At 36.6% G+C, this 22,132-nt stretch overlaps 3 protein-coding genes across 3 annotated transcripts; all 3 read right to left on the reverse strand.

Moving 5' to 3' along the window:
* Window positions 1–14,885: 14,885 nt before the first annotated feature.
* FOMMEDRAFT_151300 (uncharacterized protein) lies at window positions 14,886–16,281 on the reverse strand (the record flags this gene model as incomplete). The annotated part of the gene is made up of 3 exons (XM_007262328.1): window positions 14,886–15,247; window positions 15,305–16,190; window positions 16,240–16,281. 3 exons carry the CDS (start codon window positions 16,279–16,281, stop codon window positions 14,886–14,888), a joined length of 1,290 nt encoding a protein of 429 aa, XP_007262390.1.
* Window positions 16,282–17,927: 1,646 nt separating this feature from the next.
* Window positions 17,928–19,076, reverse strand: FOMMEDRAFT_73209 (tricorn protease domain 2-containing protein; the record flags this gene model as incomplete). Its single annotated transcript, XM_007262329.1, has 1 exon — window positions 17,928–19,076. A coding segment is annotated over one exon (1,149 nt), but the record flags the coding sequence as incomplete, so codon positions are not given.
* A 475-nt stretch (window positions 19,077–19,551) lies between these two features.
* Window positions 19,552–20,788, reverse strand: FOMMEDRAFT_101836 (uncharacterized protein; the record flags this gene model as incomplete). The annotated part of the gene is made up of 1 exon (XM_007262330.1): window positions 19,552–20,788. A coding segment is annotated over one exon (1,236 nt), but the record flags the coding sequence as incomplete, so codon positions are not given.
* Between the last annotated feature and the right edge of the window lie 1,344 nt (window positions 20,789–22,132).

Genomic DNA, 22,132 nt, shown 5'->3' on the forward strand with positions numbered 1-22,132 from the left:
AGCTTACTAATCAGGTCTACTAAGACTTCTTCCTAAGAGTGATCCAGAATCTAATACAGATGTAAGGGAGTCTAAACCCTTGTCTAGTAGGCCTTAGTCTATTAGTATGTATTGTAACTTGTTATGTACTTTAGGATTTCCCTTAGTATTCCTAACTACTAGTAGTTCTGAGTAATGAGTTCCTGTGTTTTGTGTTAGTCTAAATGTTCTACAGTTGGATTGTTATAATAAGCTTAAACAATGTCCTTCTACAGCTTCTAATCCTTCAGAATGTATAGTCAGCCTTCTTAGTAAACCTGTCCATCCTTATCCTCTTCCTAATCTTTAGCCTACTTCTCTAACTACTTTACTATAACCTAGTTCTATTTGTACCTTAGAGCTTACTGTATACAAGTAATAAAGTTAACATTCTTAGATTTGAGTCAGATCTCTCAGATTGTCTTAAACACAAAATGGGAATTGTCTAAGAGAACAAGATTTTTATTATTATTCTCCCCCCTTTTATAACTTACTTGTTTCAAGAGTAAATCAGCTTTTATCATTTGTATTCTGAGTTTGTAGGCTAGTACAAAGTTGTAATCCTACAGTTCTAACATCTAGTAGGCTTAGTAGTAGTTGAGCTTCTGAGACACTTAGAAGTACTAGAGATTAAGGTGATTACTCTAAATCTCAAACTTCTGTACAGTACTAAGGAGATATTAACACTACTCCTCTAGAGAACAGACAATTATAAGGAGTTTGTTATTATAGATAAGGTAGTTCTGTTCTGTTACAGAGAGGGATTCTGATTAGAATACTATCAGACACTACTTTCTATCAATAAACTAGGACAGTACTACTTTATTTGTAAAGTTGGAAGAGTTAGCTTTGACTCAGAACTTGTCTGTAACTAGCAGAACTACTAATACAGGCTTACTAGTAATAGTCTACTTGAGGGACTCAAACACAGACTACTACTGATCATCCTATTACTAAGGAACATCTTTGTTAGTAAGATTGTAAAGGGGTCAGACAATAGTACTAAAGTCTTAAATAAAGTATTAGTAGTAGTTTACAAACCTAAGGAACACTTAGACCTGTTTCAGGTTCTAAGGTTGTAGCCAGTTCTAAACTGTAGTTACTTTTGCTAGATTCATACAGACCTCTCCTCCACCAATTATAAAGCTTAGATAATCTACTAACTCCTGTGTAAAAGAGTACTTTACTTCTTAGAGAAACAGTTTATTATCTTAGAGCTATTATAGAACTGCTTAGATCAGTCAGTAATAGTGCTTGACTGTCTAGGTAAAGATTAGAATGTTGTCCAGATACACACTAACATGTTTCAAGTTAATCAGATCTGTAAGGATGTGATTTATGAATGACTAGAATATTACAAACAAGTTAGTTAGTCTGAAGAACATTATAGTCAGTTTGTACAATCTATAATTAGTTTAGAACACAGTCTTCTACTTATCTCTGTCTTAGATCCAAATATTATTGTACTCCTACTAAATGTCTAACTTAGTAAAAACCCTGAATGTATGTGTCTTATTAATGAGCTCCTGAATCAGGAGGAGTAGGTACTTGTTTTTAACAGTACTCTTATTAAGACAATAATAATTCTGAACTAGGTAGAGCTTCCTATCTTTCTTTTTGACAAAAAAGAAAGGGGAGGCTATAAAAGACTTTAAGGGTTGGATCTAACTGTTCTAAAGATTTTCCTAAAGGAACTCATCAAGCACCTCCTACTTGTCTCTGTTGAGTAGGTAGACCTTGTAATCCTTAGGTTGGAAACCCTTAGTCAACTCAATTGTATAGTTCTAAAGATAGTGTTTAGGAAGCTGGTTAAATTCCTCTTTACTAAAGACTTTAGAGAACTCTTAGACAAAATCTGGTAGGCTAAGTCTATGTGTGTTCTAAAGTAGAGTCATTCTGAGAGGGTTTTAGACTAGTTTTGTCTCAGACATCCTTTAGATTAACTCTATTCTGTCTTGACTAGAATATGTGTCCACATATTTATCCTAGTTAAAGAAGAACAACTAGTCACCTTTATTAGAACTGTTAGTAACATTAGAAGCATCTATATCTACTTAGAACAGTAGTGTAAGGTAGTTATAAGACTTAGAACACTGATTAAACACAAGTGTCTACTCTAACTAATTAATAGTAGGGTTGTAAGCCTTAAGCCATTCAAATCTAATAAAGATGTCTGTCTTTCTAAAGTTAGTAACTCTAAACTTAATACTTTCCTTATAATCCTGAATAGTTATCTGTAGTTGGACAAACTTGGTGATCTGACCATTCTGGTTCAGGGTTCTGTCTACATTATATACTAGGATTAGAAGTAGAACATGTTAAGTAGGAAGGTGGTGTTCCTACACAAAGGCCTTATTAATGTACAAACTAATACATTTACTGTTTACTAGAGTCATTATTTGGATCTGGGAGGATTCTGAGAAGGGAGCTAAAAGGATAAAGACCTAGAGCTAGTGTCTAGAATGTTCTCTAATAAACTGTTACTTGTTCTGAAGAGAATGTACAGCTTGTACAGTCTTATTGTCTGAGAGAGTAAGTATATATACTAACATTTCCTTATTAACCTCTCTCTTTTAACAAGGACAGACTTATGTTCTCAGCTATAAACTCAGCTAAGACTATCCCTGCTTGATACTATAAACAAACTACTAAGTAGTAAACAGGGTTAGGTAGTGTTCTGAACATTCTAAGATCTTAGAACACAGAAGTAACAGGTTAGATTGTACAGATTTAGACTCAGATAAAGTGTGAAGAGAAGAATTAAAAGAATCAGAAGAAATAAGAGAACTATTTACTTTTGTTTTTGACTTTTTTCTTTCTAATAAATAATTTTGTTGATTTACTTTTTCTACTTTTTCTACTTTTCTTACTTTATTTACTTCTAATCCTACAGTGTCTATTGAATCAAAAGTAGCTATTAAAAAATCCAAGTTATAGCTCTTTAGTACTGTATACACTGTTAGGCCTCTACAAAATCCTAGAGTACATAGTTAGGGTTTAGGAGTTCTGAGGTAACTTCTGAATTTGTAGAAAAGGCTTCTTACTATAAATCCTGCTTGTTACTTGTTATTACTCTAATGACCTGACAGATATACTATTACTTCTGTAGACAGTCCTTAATTTGGTGCCCTGACTTTCTGTAAGTAAAGTATGCTCCTTACTTTCAGGCTTCTCTAATGTTTATCAGAACAGATTGATTGTGAATTATGAGCAGATCAATCTAAGGGCTCAGAACTGTCAGAGTCAGACACATGTGTAAGTGTTCTGTACAGACTTGACACATTCAAGCTATAGCTTGGTTGAAGAAAATGGTGTATGTCTTCTACTCAGTATAAGTGATCAGTTCTAGTATTATTCTAAGAATCTTATTAACCAGTTCTGAGTAAAGAGCTTTTTCAAGTATTCTAATAAGGACATTATTAAACCTGAGTACAAATCCTACCTTCTAGACTAGGATATTGAACTCCTGAAAGAAAGTATTAGTAGAATGTTTACCCTGTCACAGAGACACAAGCTTGTTCTACACATTACACTTCTTATTCAGATTGATGAAGAAAGTATAGAGTTGTCTCATGAATTCTAAATATGACTTATTGTTCTAAAGTCAGATTAGGCTTCTAATCTGATAACCTTCAATCCAGTTCTGGGCCTAGGTGGCTGTGTTGCCTTCCTTTATGAAGGAGAGGACAAATAGGATACAATTAAGATCTGAGGATAGATTAGTCAAAGTAGTAACCACATATAGTTTAACTTAGTACTAGAAGTCCTTAAAGTACTACTTATTAAAGTCTGAAGGGTAGGCTATATGTACTTTCTTTCTAAAACAGGTTACAACTTCTGGAACAATTAGAACAGGTTCTGAGAGGGCTGAGAGTATGTAGTTAGTAAAGGCCTCTTGAATAAAGATTTACACATATTAAGCTAGGTCTACTCATAACTACTAATCTAGTAGGACAGTAGGGGTGACAGTTAGTGTAGAAGGGTCTATGTTTACACTACAAAGGAATCAGCACTAAACTAAAAGGGGTAATGAATAGAAGAAGGGTAGTAAAAGTTTAAAAGGGTTTAGAAAGTTTAAAATTTAAAAATGTAAAAGGGTTAGGACAAAGAAAAGTGTTAGCCTGCCTAAATCCTGAGGCATTGTAGAGGGGAATCACACAACAAGGGGTGTAGTGGACTCTGCTTGTTGTTTGTTAAGCTTCATTGTCTGTTAATTAGAGTACTATTTATACTAATAATATCTATGTTTCAGATGCATGTCTCAATTCAGTATGTTCTGTTGCAATGACATACTTATGACAGCATATATGTATGCTATCTGAGACATTATGAGTATGCTGATCACTAATGTTAACACTCCCCTTCAAACTCTTAATAGATATTCTATAAGACGTTTGATTTGCAGTATGTACTGTCAATTGTATATTATCATTATTGTTTGCTTTATTTGTCTGTTTGTTCATCTATTCTTTTGTTTGCATACATGTTATGTATAGATGTAATGTTTATAATGATAATTACATCATGTAGATGTTTTGTCTGTAAGTCCACTGTGTGTTACATTTGTCTGACGTTATTTAATAAGTTTATTCAATGTTATTAAATATATTCAAAGTTGTTTCAAAGTTTGTCTGTATTGTATTGTTTAATAACAATAGTGTTTCTGTAATAAATCGTTTTATGTATCAATGAATACATTGCAAATTGTCTATTAATACTTCAGAGACCTGCAGAATCTCTTCAGCTGTTTTGTATTTGCATATATGTGTGTATAACAATGGTTATCACAATGGTTCGTTTCTTTCTTTCTTTAATATTAAGAGATCTATTGTTTTTGTTTGGCTATGTTATTCAATAGTTAATTGATCTTTATTCGATTGCAACATTTATCTATCCAATAGTATTGTTTACTATTCAATTGGATGATATGTTTATTTGATCACATTGACTGTATTGTTTGTTACTAGTATAGTATCACTTTGATATTATGGAATTCTGTTTTATTTTAACTTTTGGCAAAGTAGTTTGTACTAATGAAGTATTTGTTTGTACTTTTGGTGAATTAATTCATGCTAATGAAGTTTATATGTAATACATATGATGTCCTTCATTCATCATTACTGTCCATGTCTGTATATCACTGTATATGTTATACACACTCAGTAATAAACTGATTTTACACTGTCAGATTGAAGCATTACATTGCCTGAATTTCATAATATAGATTCCTAGTCTATAATTGCTAGATTGCTTCATACTAAGGTTAAAGAGGTATTTTTATTTGTTTTCTTTTTATATCTGGCTGCACATTCTGCTATGTGACTTGGTGCATTATATCATATATTATGAATGTATTGTCTGCTTGTATGTATTTTAACACATCCAGAACAACCTTTGCAGTATGATGCATTGTTATTAGGTAAATCATATAGGTTCTCATCATATGTGTGTCTGTATTGTTCATTTCAATAGTAACACTAATTGTGGATTCTTGCAATTGTAATCCTAATAGTATAGCTATTACTTTGTTTAATTGGTGTAATGCTTTGCACAATTATAGTATGTGTTTGTTGTTTTTATTTTGTAGATAGATGAAATAGTGTGTTTTGCAGTTCTATTTTTCATTGTATATCATAATATTCGTTCATTTATTGTTTATTTTGTATCAAATTCTATTTGATATTGTTTTAATTATTATATTCACTTTATTTGCTGAATATATGTGTGCATTTGTTATGAAATATGAATTTATTTCGTTTATTTTGAGTGTATCACTCATTTTTGTTCATTATGATCAACATTATCTTGTTTTATTCAAAAGGATTAACGTTTTGATTACTGTTACATCTGTTACTTCTTTTAATTTTAGTGAGTGCTTCACACATCTAGTGTAGATTGCTTTAGGAATATGTGCCATTTCTTGGCTTGCCTGGATTATTTCCCAGTTATATGTCTGAATATTATTTTGTTTACTTAGTTATTTGTTTGCTATTATGTCCTACATGTTAGGGAATAAGTGTTGGAAGTTTCACATGATGTGTGATTGTTATTTTTGATGTAACATACGTTCTGTTGTGGAAGACATAGTTCTGTTCAATAATTCTGTATAGTTTGTTATACACTGGAGATGCTTTTCTGCTCAACATTGTTACATATAGTGTACTTCTCTGTGTTTAAGTATATAATCTGTAGTATATTTGTTTGTAATACATTCAATGGTGCTCTGTATAGTGTGACCATCAAAGATTTTAGAGAAAATGTCTCTTGCATAAGTATATTATTGTTGGATTTGTCAGATTCACTTGTTAGATTCAACAGATTTGCTTTGAATTTGTTGTAATAACTTTATAATTGTGTTTTGTGGGATGTGCAACATTAAATAGTGACATAGTCAATATTTCCACATCATTTAATTGTTTGCTATGTTTCAATCGTTTGTTCGTTATGTTTTATGTTTTGTAAATATATGCTGTTATTACTCCCCTTCAATTTGAGAAGGTTTGCTTTGAGCAATTGGCTTTCGTGTATAATTGATTTGTTTGTATGTTTTCATCATTTTATTATTTGTTTAAGCATTGTATGTGAATGTATGAATGTGTTTTGTTAAATAATTTCAATGTTATTCATTATCTTTGTCCGATTTAGTTATTAATTCTTTTTGGCATTATACTGAATGTTATTCAAGTTTATACTCAAATAGATTGCATGTATGCTTGTGTATTTCGTTTGATTGTTATGTGTACATCCAAATAGTTTGTTATTTGGATAAATATAATCCATTGTATTGTTTAGTAATGTTAAGTTCGTGTATTTTGTCTGTTATATTTGCATACATTGAGATACATTATTTTTTTTTTTGCTCAGTATCATTTGTCTTCTGTTTGATGACAAAAGTATTCAAGCTATTGCATTTTGTTTCTGTTTCATTTATTAATCTTTATTCTTTTGTGATGGGTGTAAGCTTCAAGCAAGGCTGTTAATGAAGAATACACTGTTATGATATTGTTTGAACTTTGAATAGTTAATGATATTTGTTATTTATTAATCATAGATATATTCTTTGTGAATAAATATCTGTCTACTGTTTGCAGTGATTGATTAAATCTGTCACACATTGTGTTTAATCATTAGTGAAGCATCTAATCGACTTCTGAAATTATGTTTGTTTCTTTTGGATTTTGTTCCAACGTTTGTTTGTCTTTTGTGTACTTGGCAGCAGTGTTCTTTCCGTCACTTGGCCCTTCAGACTATCCAATGTTAGGCTCTAATGTTTTCAAGACATTAGTTATTTTGTTTTGTGTCCGTATTATTGTATTTTGTCAAGTTTTTAAGTAATGTTTAATTGTTTATAACATTTTGTATGTTAATGATAGTTTTTCAATGTGTCCAAAATATGTTTATATTGTTTAAACTGTTTGTATTAATTGTATTGACTTAATACTTTGTTATCATGTATGTCATATTGATACATTATATTGTTACAATGTATTTGTAACTATCGTTCGTTTGATTGCATTTGCATGTAGCATTATACTATTTGATAAATAATAGTTTTATATGTTCAAATGCATTATTATTATCATTTTGTACGTCTGCATATCTATGTGATATATATGTATTAATAAATATATATGTTATTCATCATAACCGTCCGTTCGTAATAGTAGAAATTGTTTTAATATGTGAGTTATCATGCTTTAATAGCATTTATACTCTTGTTTTCTTATTATTATACTTTGCTAGCATTATTCTTTCATTTATAATATTTAATCGTTTATATTATATTAGTCAAACGTTCGTCTGTAATGTGAGATGTTATTATTATAACGTATCTCTGTAGCTGTAGTTAAAGCAACTAGTCTGTCCGTCCGAATCACAATTGAATAAATTAATACACATTTGGGATGCTCAGACAGGTGCATCTAAGTCCTTGTAGACAGTATGTTCTGTTTACAAATATCACTGCATACATCATTTTATGGGGGGATCGTAGTCTTCAAGACAAGACAATTTGCATTTGGTATGCTTGTATGAGGGCACTAAAGGTTTGTGAATGAATAGAATAGATCGTACACATAGAATCAAGTAGATTCAGCATTTAATAGAATAGATCGATAGTACTTATCGAGTGTAATATGATTAAATGTATCATATCAATAGTACTATAGTGAATAGTACACTGAAGCGTTTGAGGTAATAATTACCACTAGGGGCAAATCATAGTCACTGAGACAATGATTTTAGGACGTTCCGTTTGTAGGGGATTTGGTAAAAGTGTAGTAGCAATGTAGATATAAGCAGGGAGCACAAGGCTCATAACCTGTTAGCCTGCCTAAATCCTGAGGCATCTTAGAGGGGAATCACACAACAAGGGGTGTAGTGGACTCTGCTCATTGTTTGTTAAGCTTCATCGTCCGTTAATTAGAGTACTATTTATACTAATGATATCTATGTTTCGGATGTGTGTCTCAATTCAGTATGTTCTGTTGTAATGACATACTTATGACAGCATATATGCATGCTATCCAAGACATTATGAGTATGCTAATTGCTAATGTTAACAAAAAGAGATTGACACAATAGTAAGTACTAATGCTTGAAACATAGGAGAGTTGTAGGGTAGTAATAGGTAGTCTTGATCTAATGTCAGCAACAGTGTAGAGAGGACCTGAAGGCTCAGTAAGGGGACCCAGGCTACAACTATCCTACACAACAGAAATACAGAACACAAGTACTAGAATGTAGTCAGAACTTGTAGAACAGGCAGAGAGAGAGAGTGAGACAAGAGTAGAGTATATAGAGTGAGCCTAAGAGTACAGGACTACCTAGAGTAGACAAGATCAAGACTACAGGACTAGTCTGATCTTGTACACCTATATATACTAAACTATACAAGAGTACTCAGAGAGTATGAGTCACTAAGAATAATAAGCTACAAAGAATGAAAGAAAGGAAGGTCAAAGATAAAGGTACAAAGAATAAAGGGATGGACAAAGGGTAAGAGACTATAGAATGAACAAAGAATGAAGGGGTGGTCAAAGGAATGGAATGATAAAGTAAGGAAGGGTAGTAGTAAGAGTCAGTACACATATAGTTTATAGACAGTACTCCTGAGAGACAGAAGTCCTGAGTTCTGGTATAGAAGAGTGTAGAACCCTTAGAACTGAAAGTACAAGAGTAGAGAACTGTAACACTCTAGTAATTTCCTTTTACTTTACTGTGAAACTAATGAATCATACTAGTAAAATGTATATTTAATGTTGTAATAATATCCTTCTTTAATCATTACTGTCTGTGTTCATCTATGTTTGTATATGTATTAAGTATTTAGTAATAGCTGATTTATGTCTTTGGATTAAAGCTTTACATTGATTGTATATTATAATATTAATAATAATATTTGTTTTTGCTAGATTGCTTCATTCTAAGATCAATAAGGTTTTATACTAATGTATATTTATTGTATAAATGTTATGTCTGGCCACAGGCATCTTACTATGTGTCTAAGTGTATTGTATATGTATTATATCATGAATGTATTGTTTGTTTGTTTGCTTTACATTATCATTTATACATATGTATTAATTTATTAATATTATGTTTGTTTATTAATTGTTTCTGATACATCCTGAGTAACTATACAATCTGTCACATTGTTTCTTTAATAGCCAATATAGTTATCTGTCATAAATCATTTCTATTGTGTGTTCATATTATTTATTATTAACAATGTTGTTGTGAATTGTTGTAATTGTAGTATTGTGTATATATATATGTGTATGTTATGGCTATTGTTCTTCACTTTTTCTTTTACAAAGAATAATGTATTGTAACACAATCTGTATATAATTGATATATCAGATTATGTTTACTATAATTGTTTCCTAGCATTCTTTAGTTAATCTAGTGTTATACACAATTGTAGTATTTGTTCAACGTTTTATTTGTTAATTGGTTTGCTAGGTAAAACGTTTTATATATTGGTTTTATTTATTTTATTTGAATCATTGTATAGGTATACCTTTTAATATCTATCCAATGTAATTCATAGTGTTATAATACTGTTCATGCTTGTATTAATCACACAGTGAGGGCAAATTAATTGTTTGTACAAGAATTGATTTAATAGTTTTATTTAATTATATGTATACACTCCATACTTGATTATATAGTTATTATCTGTGTATTGTTCAGTTGTAGTTGTGAATTATATTGCAATTATATTCTTATTATCCTATGGATATATTATTTATCATTTTATGTATGTTCCAAAGTATTATTTTCATTATTCATCACTTTTATCCATGAACTATAGTCTAGGTTAATGAATTATTTTGTTATATAATGTGATAATTGTCTGTATATTATTTATTTTTGTATTAAACTCTGTTGAGTTAATTATATTATCATATTAATATTATTTGCCAAGTATGAGCATTTGTTTTGTAGTAGAATTATTATTTATTTAACATTAAAGTTCAATTGCACATTGTATTGACTTCTGTTATTTAGTTCTAATCAACATAGTTTTGCTTTGTACTGAATGATTTACCTTTATGATCTGTTATGTCTGTCCATAACTTCTATTACTTAGTCAGTGCTTAGTCTGTACATTTTGTTATTCTATTTTTTGTAGTGTCTATAGTGTTATACTTTCTGTTCTATTGTTTATATTTAGTTATTAATTTTTCATGCATATTATAATTGTTTGTACATATTATCCATTTTCTCCCCTTCAATTCAAGAAGGTATTTCTTCAAAGAATTGGATATTTCTTTAATGTTTATTAATTGTTGTTATAATATAATATTTATATATATAATTGTAATTGCTTTTGTGGTTCGATTTCTAATTATTAGTATTATAAAGTAGTGTGTAACATTTGTTATGTTTGATAATAAGTAATTTAAATGTTATTACTATTATATTTTTGATACTGTTAATGTTTGTCAACTTATATAATGTGTATTTTGTTTGTTATAGTAGATAGGTACATATTATGTTACAAGTTATGTACACACTTGTTATCTTTTATTAATTATTGTTTGTAATTATGAATGAATATTTTGTTTTTGTGTTGAAAACATATGGTAATTTGTTTGTTTCTGTATAATATTCATTTAATAATGTTATAATTATTATTTATGTAGTACTTTTAATAAGTGTGCTGAGTTCTATTAAGTACACTTGTATCTGTTATTACCTATTTTATATTATACTGTCTAAGATAATGGCTTAAACATTTTATTAATTTATTTAATCATATTATATTATGACTGTTTTTGATTGTAATTATTATAATAATGTGTTTGTAATAATTATATTTGTATTATTCATTGTAATAGCCTTATCAGCTTAATACTTTACTCCTACAAGCTACATTGTCACAATGTAAATTTAATAATTGTTTGTTAAGGTATATATGCTGTACAGTTGATGTTACTGTTGCAACTTCGAAATTTATTATATAATCAGCTGCTGTGATAACACATTCTGTGTAATTAAGTTGTATTGATACATTGTTTTGAGTATATTCAAGATATATGATCATCATCTTAGTAATTATGATTATTAGCCTAGTAGTAATGTAATCTATACAGGTAATGTTGAAACTACAATGAGTTTTACTAACTGTAACACTTAAATGCTAAAATATTCTATAATATCATAGAGATCATGTTATAATAAATTAACTGATCATACTATGGACAAACATTAAAAAGATTAATAAAGTAAACACAATTAATGCTCAAAACGAGTGTATATATGCTAAACAGTATATTAAATCAAATAAATAAAACATTTAACATGTATTATAAACAATAATACAATTGCAGACACTATAATAACAACAATAATAACAATAATAATGATAATAATACAGATAGAACTAACAGAACAAATATGGAACAATATAATAACTAACACATATTATGGTCAAGCAATTATATGTAACATATTGGATTCAGCAGTTACATGTTGGATATTGCAATTACTTATCAGATACTGAATATAATACACATATCTAAGATATACAGACAAGTACAGATATACAAAAGTATAATGAATAACTACAAACCAAAAAACAACACTACAGAGTGTATAAACTAACTACACACAAAGAAATAATGTTATAATGTATAAATACTAACTACAGCACAAGACAAGTGCAAAATTATAATTATTAAACAAATGATACTACTTTACACATTAATACAATTGTGTAAATACATACTAACAACAAACGAAAGAATTATAATGTCTGGGTTGTATGTAGTATAGTAGATCATGTGTCTGTAGTGTATTGATTTGTGTTTGGGATACTCAGACAGGTGAGTCAAGTTCTGTATTATAGTATACTGTGTACATACATGTGATGTATAGAACTGTATAGAGTATAGATATAGTAGAGTGTAGATAAAGTGTAGGCAGGGAGCTCAAGGCTCATAACCTGTTAAGAAAGGGAAGAGAGGTTATGTGAGAGGCTTAGAGGGATCACACAAAGAGGGGGGGATAGTAGACTTAGCTTGCTCTCTTACAGCTTGCTTCATTGTCTGTTGATTAGTTAGTCTATATATACTATGTAGGTATGTCTTAAATGTAGAATGTATAATAGAAGGTATTCCATCATTGTTTGTTATTGCTTGTAATGTAGTTTATATCATCTGAGACATACTCTTGTGTAGTCTTGTCTTAACACAAAGGATAGTAAGTAATGGAAGAAAACCACATTTGTAAAGACATACAATAATTAACTAGTGTAAGAAGGTAATACTATAAAGAGTCAAAGACTATTCTGGCTGGCCTTACAGTGTCTACTGTCTGGATTAAAACAAAATATTGCTAGTAGTGTCTTAGAGCAGCCCCCTTGAAATCGAACTTTTTTGAAAACCCACAGTTGAAAATAGCTGTGTTTCCAGGCTGCTAAAGTGTGCTACAAGTACTGTCAGGAACCCAAAGAAGAAGTTTGCCATCTGGTCCTTTAAGTAAAGTGTAGCAATTCATTCATGATTACAATGACTTCTGGGACAGGGGTAGACAAACCACAACAGAGATAGGTGTCATTGATTCATTGAAAGATAGTTAGCAAATAATATATGAAGGAAGTAAATAGGTTCTCCTAGTGTGAAAATAAGTACACTCTGTAACTTAGAAAGAATCAGACATAATGGATTTCTGGATGATAAAAATCCCAGAATCCTATGTATCACAATGTCTGTCAAAGGGACCTTGCTCAGAAGGAAGCTGTGATAGGTGTGTAGTGTGTGTAGATCAACTTACAGGCACCAGTTCTGGGTAGCCTGATTTGCCTAGCCACTAATCTATACACACCTCTACTGGGTCCTCTTTGAATGCCTTCACCTGTGTGCTACTCTTCCACAAGCTCTACACTCTATAGTGTCACTGGCCCTTGTTCACTGCCCAAATCTGTCCTACAGCTTTCATATGTACTTTTACACTGATTTTACTAATTGCACCCAGTTTACAGTGCTGAATTCTGGTTTATGTGTATATGTGTGCACACAGAGCCCAATAACCCACAACCACCAGTGCAAATCCCCCTTCTTTTAGCCAGAACAGTGAAAATACAAGACCAATACAGTAGTGCAAGTTCACCACACTTAGCTCCACATACTCATCAATCTTAGAGTCAAAAGTAAAGCAGAAAGCAGGGAGAACTTGGTTCCTAGAATCCTATGCTTATCACACAAAGCAGGCATGTCTTCGGAGGGGGCAGGCAGACACAAAATCTGTCAATCACTCGAGAAAATCTGTATATACTTTCACGCTGTGTATGTATATGCTCTCTGCAGTCACGGGATCGCGTCTTGCTTATGTCAGGCTTCTTGTTACTAGGTTCTCACAAAGCTAATCTAACGTTTATTTTCATACTCCGATCGACTGCAAGAACTCAAGAGCTCTTGGACGCGATTGTACGAATACAGTAATTATTACATTTTTACCTTCGGCCGGCAGATCTCTAGCTTAATGACCCCTGGCACCACTACAACCCATGCCGCGTCGCCAAAGGCCCTCCCCAAAGAATTGAGAACCACTAAATGCAGAGCACGAATTCATCGAAAAGTTGGACTAGTGTGTGCGGACAGGGCTACAATTATATATTAAATTCTAATTTGTCTGCTGTGACAGTAGTATACCACCTAATACACTAAGAATAAATAAACGAGGAACAAGGATGCAAACAGTGGACACTAAATATAGGCGGGGTCAGACCTCGCGATTCTACGCGCGATTCACCTGCACGATTCACTTTGCGTGAAAGTGAATCGCGGACCGCGGAACTCCGGCGATTCGGGGTGAATCGCGTCAAAACGCGCTTCACTTGCGATTCACCCCTACGATTCACTCTCTCTCAAGTATATTTCTATCATAAGATACATGTATTTATTATGCTAAATGTGTGTAAAATATAATTTCATTATAGAATCTTCAAAAAATTAATTTTTTTATAAATAAACTGTATTCTTATAATGCTTTTAATATAGTATTTTATCAAATAGAGGGATTCTCTTTGTGAAAAATCACCAATTTGTATAATATTGGATATGCTTCAATAAATGCATATAAGTTATGTACTTTCTTCATGCATTGAATTTATTATGAAGTTAGGATTATTATAGGTATTTACTAGTAAATCTAAAGGAGAATCTCTTGTTTGAAAATTGGGCGGTCAGACCTTCACACACGATTCAGGACGCGATTCAGCTTCCAGAATCGCGTTGTGAATCGCGTCTCGAATCGCCAGGTCTGACCCCGCCTAATACTTCTCGACACAGACTACACACAACAAGAGTATGAACAAAAGGAAGATGAGATGCGACTGAAAGCGCTGCTGATAGGATACATTACAGATTCTGGAAGTCTGAGTGCCATTTGCGCTGGGACAGAGGTTTGCCGGGAAGGTGCACTTGCAATATTCTGTTCCCCTGGCCCGGGATATTGACGATTTCCTCCTCGACCTTGAATTCGCTCCTTCCTTTGGGTTTTACAAACGTGTTCGTTGCGTATTTGAATCGAGGTCTTCCAGAGAGATCAGGCAATGGCCATTCCATTTCGGAAAGAATTGCCTCATAGTCCCTGGATGGCACGAAACGTCTATCGTCTCTTGTCTCAATTGCTACATCAAAGAGCACTTGAAGCCCATTCATGGTATTTGGATCGAAAGGGAACACGCGACGTACGTTCATGATGGATGCTTTGAAGTCATCTGTGTTCAATCAGATCCCGTGTGCAACCTCCTTTATAAAGGTGCGAAGGGGAAGACCTTGGTCCACGAATACTCGTAATAGGCTATTGTCAAATATGATAGCAGCACCTTGCCCAATCCTTTGCAACGCTGCAAGCTTCTTATCGTACACTGATTTCAGACGTTTCAATTTGTCCAGGCTCTCTTCAGCATTGGAAGACGTTCCCCGTATGGCAGAAGCCTTCTTACGTGCCATTATTGCCTTCTTGGTAGAGAGGACAAGTTTGCGTACAAGGTATATCCGACTAGACTTCTGCCCTGACCTAGCAAGTTCTTGATCGAGTCTCTTTCGCTCTTCAGCATCAGCAAGCGTTCTTTCCAGTTCACCAACCATCCGCTTCCAGGCGTCGACCTTGCCGAGCAGGCCTGCAGCATGCTCAGCTGGAGTCATCTCATTCTCAAGCTTATCAGAAACGAGTGCATTTAGAGCAGCGCAAGTTTCATCGTGGGCAAGCTTGTGAGCCATCAGAAAGTCGTCTGCAAATGCAGAGAAGGTCTCCTCGGTAGCGCGCAATTCACCAGAATGGTCTTCTTCGACATGGTGTGCATGGTGTGTAATCATTTCGTTGACATCTTCGAAGTCTTTTTCTGCCTTATCCAAGTCAACTTTGAAATCAGCGCTATTTGCTTTCCGCAGCTTCAGTGAGCGGATCGACACCCTATCCTCTCTGTTATGATAGGTCCAGAGAGGGGACTGCTGATTGAAGCGTTTGCGGTAGTGCTGTTGGACAGTCACTTTGAAACGATGGAAATCTATGCCCGCAGCATCACCTTCCTTCTCACTGCGAAAGATGGCTGGAGGATAGCAAATCGGTCCCCAGATGGTCTGAAATGCCACTGCGACGGTGTAGCGTGAGATCTCGGGCAAGCGGCGGAGGCCCGAAGTGATCATGTGGAACTCGGGCTATGGGATCATAAACGCAAGTCATCCCTAATAAAATAAAACCACGCACATTCTGCAGTTTAAGTTCCATTTCTGCAAAGCGTCGTTGCATTTCTCACATGCCACAGTCATGCTGTTGGCGAATGTCTTCCAGGTCACAGTCATGTTTCCTCAGCTTTGCCCTCTAATCTTTCAACATCTTCCCCTGCGAAATAGACGCCTTCAATACCTCTCGAGTAACAAGTACCACCATGGACTGATCAGAACTGTGCCTGCGAAGAAGTCGTAGTAGGCCTTCCTGGCGGACAATGAGTTCCTTTGCTTCTTGGCCGTCAGGGGCTTGGTAAAGTGAGCCAGGAGTTGTTGCATTGAATGAGTACTAAATAACATACTATCTGAGTCAAGAGAGGCTTCCGGGCTGCCAGGACTATACTTATAGTTCATCTTTTCCTTCAATTCTGCTGTTGTGAACGAACAGGACAAGACACTGTGGTCAGGTCTTCGTGGCGTCTGGAGCTGCTCTATAAAAGGTGTCAGTACAACAATTCGGGACAAGAAGCACAGGGTCAGACAGTTTACCTTGAGCCGGGCATAGGGACATCAGTATCCATTCTGTGGTGTTGGATAGTAGTATATTGGTGGTCAGATGGCACCCGAGATGAGGCAGATGGCAGTCGAGAATCGAGATGAGGCACTGTCAGCCGTGAATCACAAGCACATGGTATGGTATGTCACTATGTGTCTCAGCATGTGTCTCAGCCAAGCATTTTAGACTAAAGTGCCAATCTAACGCAATGCATAAAAAATGTCTTACTTGACAACAGCCAAGGAGAGAGAACTGGTCTTGATCGCATAGCCCTCCTCCACCCAGACTAGGCTACGCATGCAGAACCTATCAAATCCTCTCACGTGTGCGGGTTCTATGTCTCGAGTAACGTCAACATGCAGCGAAGACGCGGTGACTCTTCTGCATCCTCTGATTGCGTGCCGCCCAATCTGCTCTCTGGCTTTCGTGCGTGCTTTCACTGTTGATTCCATTGCATACAACACTACCATACCATACCATACCTATTTGTTGTCGAGCTGGCATTCATGAACTACCTTGATTAGTCGCATGCTGTCGTTTGTCTAGAGGAGGCAAAATTGATTGGAGTATACAACTGCAGATTGCAATGTGTCTTTTATGTATAATAGTAGATGTATAGAGTAGCGGCACGCCTACTGAATGCTTTACAAAAGACAGTAATGGATAAAATCGACGATTGCAAAGACAAAGAGAGCGAACAAGTCCAGCAAGGGTGTAAAGCCTTGAACTTCAGAAATATTCTGGTCGGGAACTAAAGTGACCGCTGTCTGGATCTCCTGATTGTATGCTGCTGTCTCGATCTCGAGATTAGTGATTATTGCTTCCATCTCCAAATAAGGGATATCAATCGCCGGGTCAAAGCATTTGTACCAACCTCTTCCAAGTGCAGCGCCATTAAACTCCACCTTCGTCGAAAGTCCGCGGTTGAGAATGGCCGTGTTTTGGGGTCGACAGAGTGTACGACGAATACTATATGGGACCCACAAAAGACGCTCGCCTCTAGCACCTAATATCCAACCACTCTTGTTTAAAGACCAGTCAATATAGTGTTGGTCTTCGCTTTTGTAAATAGCTGCTGCACGACCAGTTTCGCAGGTTCTGACGGACGGAGGGGATAATACATTGTCTGCAACAGTAGCAATTGCTGCAGAAGAGCCCCTGTGGTCTAACACATTCCAAGTTCTGATCGTTTTGTCGTCCGAACAGGAAACGACGTGTAATCCATCGGGAGAAAAGGCAACACATGCAACTCCTCCAGTATGGCCTTCGTAAGACTGAGGTGTGCTCGTCCCGGTACTCACATCCCAAATCATAACTTCACCCCCACTTGTACCTGACGCAATGTATCGCCCGTCAGGCGAGAAGGCAATGGAGGAAATCTGTCCACTGCTTCCTGCCAAAGGTCCATACATGATGCGCCCGTTGCCCACGTCCCGCACTATGATGCCATCGTCCCCACTTCGTGATGCAAGACACGTCCCGTTACGGGAAAAGGACAAAGGTGCATCATACAAATACTCAACTTTGTCAGTCTTGAAAGGACCAGAAACAACATCCCCTGTTTCAGCGTTCCACAGAATAGTGACATTGTCCCGCGACGCCGATGCGATGAGCCTGCCGTCTGGTGAGAATCTAACAGCATCAATCCAATGCTGATGCACTTCTCTAAACCGGGAACGTATTTCGCCACTTGCGACGTCCCAGATAGCAATGGTCCTGTCTTCAGAACCCGACACCACACAGGTACCATCAGGTGAAACATCGACGGAGTAGACACCACCTGTGTGTTCTGTCAATGGTCCTACGTCGATTTTCCCGAGCGTAGCGTCCCAAAGTATGACTGTCTTGTCGCTAGACCCGGAGACGATACGGAGCCCATCACGTGAAAATACGACAGAGTTGACGGCATCCTTATGCCCAACAAAGGGAGCACGAGCCAATTTGCAGGTCATAACATCCCAAAGTCCAATCGTTCCGTCCTTGGAGCTCGAGACGATACGGCTACCGTCCGGTGAATAAGCGACAGAAAGAATCTTACTCGTGTGGCAAAATGAAATGCCACGGTCGACATTCCCAACTGATGTGTCCCAGATGCGAGTCGTCTCATCTCGGGAGCGAGAGGCGGTACATCGGTCGCGAGTGAAGGCAACCGAACGAATGTCATTTGCGTTACCAGTCAATGAACTGCAGTCGACTTTTCGGCTCTCCACGTCACGGCCTTTCAAGCATATTGGCACTCGTTTTGTCTCTATTCGGTTAATTTGTACAGCAAAGACCGAACGATGTGAGTAGTGTGCTGCAACTTTCGATTCTTCTTTCATCAGTGGAATCATGGAGATGTAGATATGCGGCGTGCTTTCGCCGATCATCTTAGCGAACATAGAGACAAGCTTCCCTGCGTCCTTCAAGAAAGACGAAATGCCCTCATTGTGCGCCTATGCAAAGTGAGTAATCGCGTGGAACATAGCTCAACCATGCTCACCTCAGACCATGCAGCTCCGGCCATGAGCGCTCGAGAAGCAGTGTTATAACTAACGTTGTACGCTCCAATCCTGCCGAGTAAACTGAGCACTTCCAACCAATACAGCAGGCGATTATGCGTAAAGGACTTCAGCTCCGCTATCAACTCGTGTGAAATCTTGCAGTCGCGCGAGTACGGAACGTCGCAAAGATGTCGGGACCAATACGTACACGCAAATTCCAGATGTGGAGGTATGTTATCTTTTACGCAATCTTCGAGGTTAGAAACGTCCCTGTTAAGTTTGAATGATGTTTCAAGGCAGCACATATTAAAATGAAGCATATTCTTCATGATTTCGAAACAGCGTTTAGCAATGAACGACGTTTGATAGGAGACATCAATGAACCAGGGGCCGGACAAACAATCGGATGAATCCGAATGCGCGACGCATGGTTTGGGGCAAGGTGTCGAAGAGAGATAATCGGCGAACGATGCATGAAGGAGACGAATTGATTCTCCTTCCGCAAAGACAAGTACGCTCCGTAGCTTCAAAAGAATTTCGCGCGACGTCTCCTCTTTTGAAAAGCCCAGGATTGCATCTATAAGGTCACCCGAGAGCGGGACTTCGCTGAGCAAGATGAGTCCCATGACTTGCGAAAAGCGAGTAATGGACTCCAGATCGTCTATTGCGATAGCCCCAGAGTCGGTAAGGATTGATTTGTAGAGTTGATCAAGGCCCTTCAGCGAGTGTGAGTTATCAACAATTTTTCGAAGTTTAGAGAGCTTCCTAGGGCTCAATGATACCAGCTTGACGGCTGTCGACGCCCATATGAATAAACCCTCCGACGCGTCTGCAAGCTTGTTCATGTGTTCATCCCATGGATAAGCTATTGGTATCTTTGTGCTTCCAATGACCTTACGCATCTCGTAATCGATGTAGTGAAGGACGTCACGCTTGCTACTTTGCGAGTCGTGGTCCAAAACAAATTCGTACGCAAAATCTGTCCCGTCTGTAAACCATTCAACAATGTCCAACTCCGGCCTGCTCGTGATGAGGAAACGAAAGCTAGGATGTAAACCTCCGAACGCTTCTTTCAGAAGTAACATCAGACTCCGTCGATTGTCTGGCGGGCCATACTCGTCTAATGACTCCATAATGATGACGACAGGACCTTGCACCTCGTTTATTGTCGCTTTGAGTGGTTCCAAAATGAGCTCCTTGAACTGGACCTCTGCAATAGCTCTGGTGATATGCTTGTTACGTTTCACAGCTGCTTCGACATATCTTGCGATAGTTGAATTCGATTCTGCTAATTGAAAAGCAATGGTCCGAAATACAGAGGAACGTTGGTCGGCAGCGCTGGCCTGGCTGAAGAATACAAAGGCTCCCAATATCGACGCATTGCGGCAATATTCAGCAACTGTTGTCGCAATCGCGCTTTTCCCAGAGCCCGCGACGCCTCTAATCCATAAGGCATTCTGTTTCGTATCCGATCGAATCCAGTCCATGATCTCGATAAGGATTTCCTCGCGCGTGCCTGGCAAACATGTACCACGATAGAATGCGTCCATAGAAATTGGCATAAGCACATCTTTTAGATCTGGCCCAAAGCTCTTCAACAAGGAAAATCCGTATGCACGTACGAACTCACGTATAAGATCGACTTTCTGAGACATTTCATCGACTTTCTGAGACATCCGCGTTAAAACAAGCGCATTATGCAGCCCAACATTGGACTCCAGGACCGTCTTGAGCTCATCGAAGCATTTTATGAATTTGTCCACCTTCGGCCTGCTCAAATGAAGCATCCGGCCTATTGTGCAAAGTCACTTGCTGAGAAGTTAAAGCCCTTTGCAATACTCACCAAGGAAATCGCGCTTAGTGTAATCAAGGATAAAACGGCAGCATTTAGCCGTCTGGTATAAGAGCTCGTTGATTGTTTGCTGTAGTTTCCGGGCTTTGTTCGGAAGTGCCTCAGCGTCAGTCACAAAGTCGTATGCATCTTTCATGGCATGGGCTAAATCAGCGAGTTTATGATCCGTCTCCCTCTGGTGCGCAATAGCCTAAATACAAATTAATCAACTAATGTATAGTAACCGTGAAGTAGACTAAGAATACCTTGTAAACTGCTGACGTCAATCGCCATGCAGCGTTAACATACGGGTTGATCTATTGACTATGAGCATGCATTGTTTACCACATTAATCACGGAACATGCCTTAGTTAGCTCATCCACGAAGTCGACGAACACCGACAATTTAGTTGCGATGTCCAAGAACTTTCTGCAGAAATCTTCATTGTCACTTAGTGCGATTCCTCCTTGATCAACCGTGTCTAGATCTTCGGCAGCATTGACTAGCTCGAGCACGGCACGCGTTGCCGCTTCGACGTCATTTTCGATATCCGCCAGCATGTTAGGCGGGTTTAGCAAACGAACGATCACAGCAGGGCTTCCAACATTCTTGTCGCCAGGCAATAAAGTCAACGGGACTAAGTCCGAAACTCGACTCGTGATCAAGCTTTAATCCAGCGAGATTACAAGTAGCTCACCTGTTCCATTGGCGCTTTTACTCGGGAGTCCGCTCAGCCGAGTGGTTATTGATCCAACGCAAATATCAGTTCGAAATGGTAACTTCTCGCGATGAAACAACTTGATTGAAAGATCAATGGATGCGTCTTGAGGCCTGATTCCAGGATTTTAACACATAGTATATTTTCTTGATTGAGTATACTCACAAAATTAGAAGTTCATTCCAGGATTCTGCCGTATCTTTGATTTCTCGTGTCCTTTTCGTGGCATTCCCGAGTCGAGCTTGTACATATAGCCTCGGCTCATTGCCAAAGAGCTCTGGCCATTGAACACCTTCAACACGGATCACTACATCGATTCTGGATCAATTTGACTTGGGTTACTT

The sequence above is a fragment of the Fomitiporia mediterranea genome, assembly GCF_000271605.1.
Source record: "Fomitiporia mediterranea MF3/22 unplaced genomic scaffold FOMMEscaffold_1, whole genome shotgun sequence".
Classification (NCBI taxonomy): domain Eukaryota; kingdom Fungi; phylum Basidiomycota; class Agaricomycetes; order Hymenochaetales; family Hymenochaetaceae; genus Fomitiporia; species Fomitiporia mediterranea.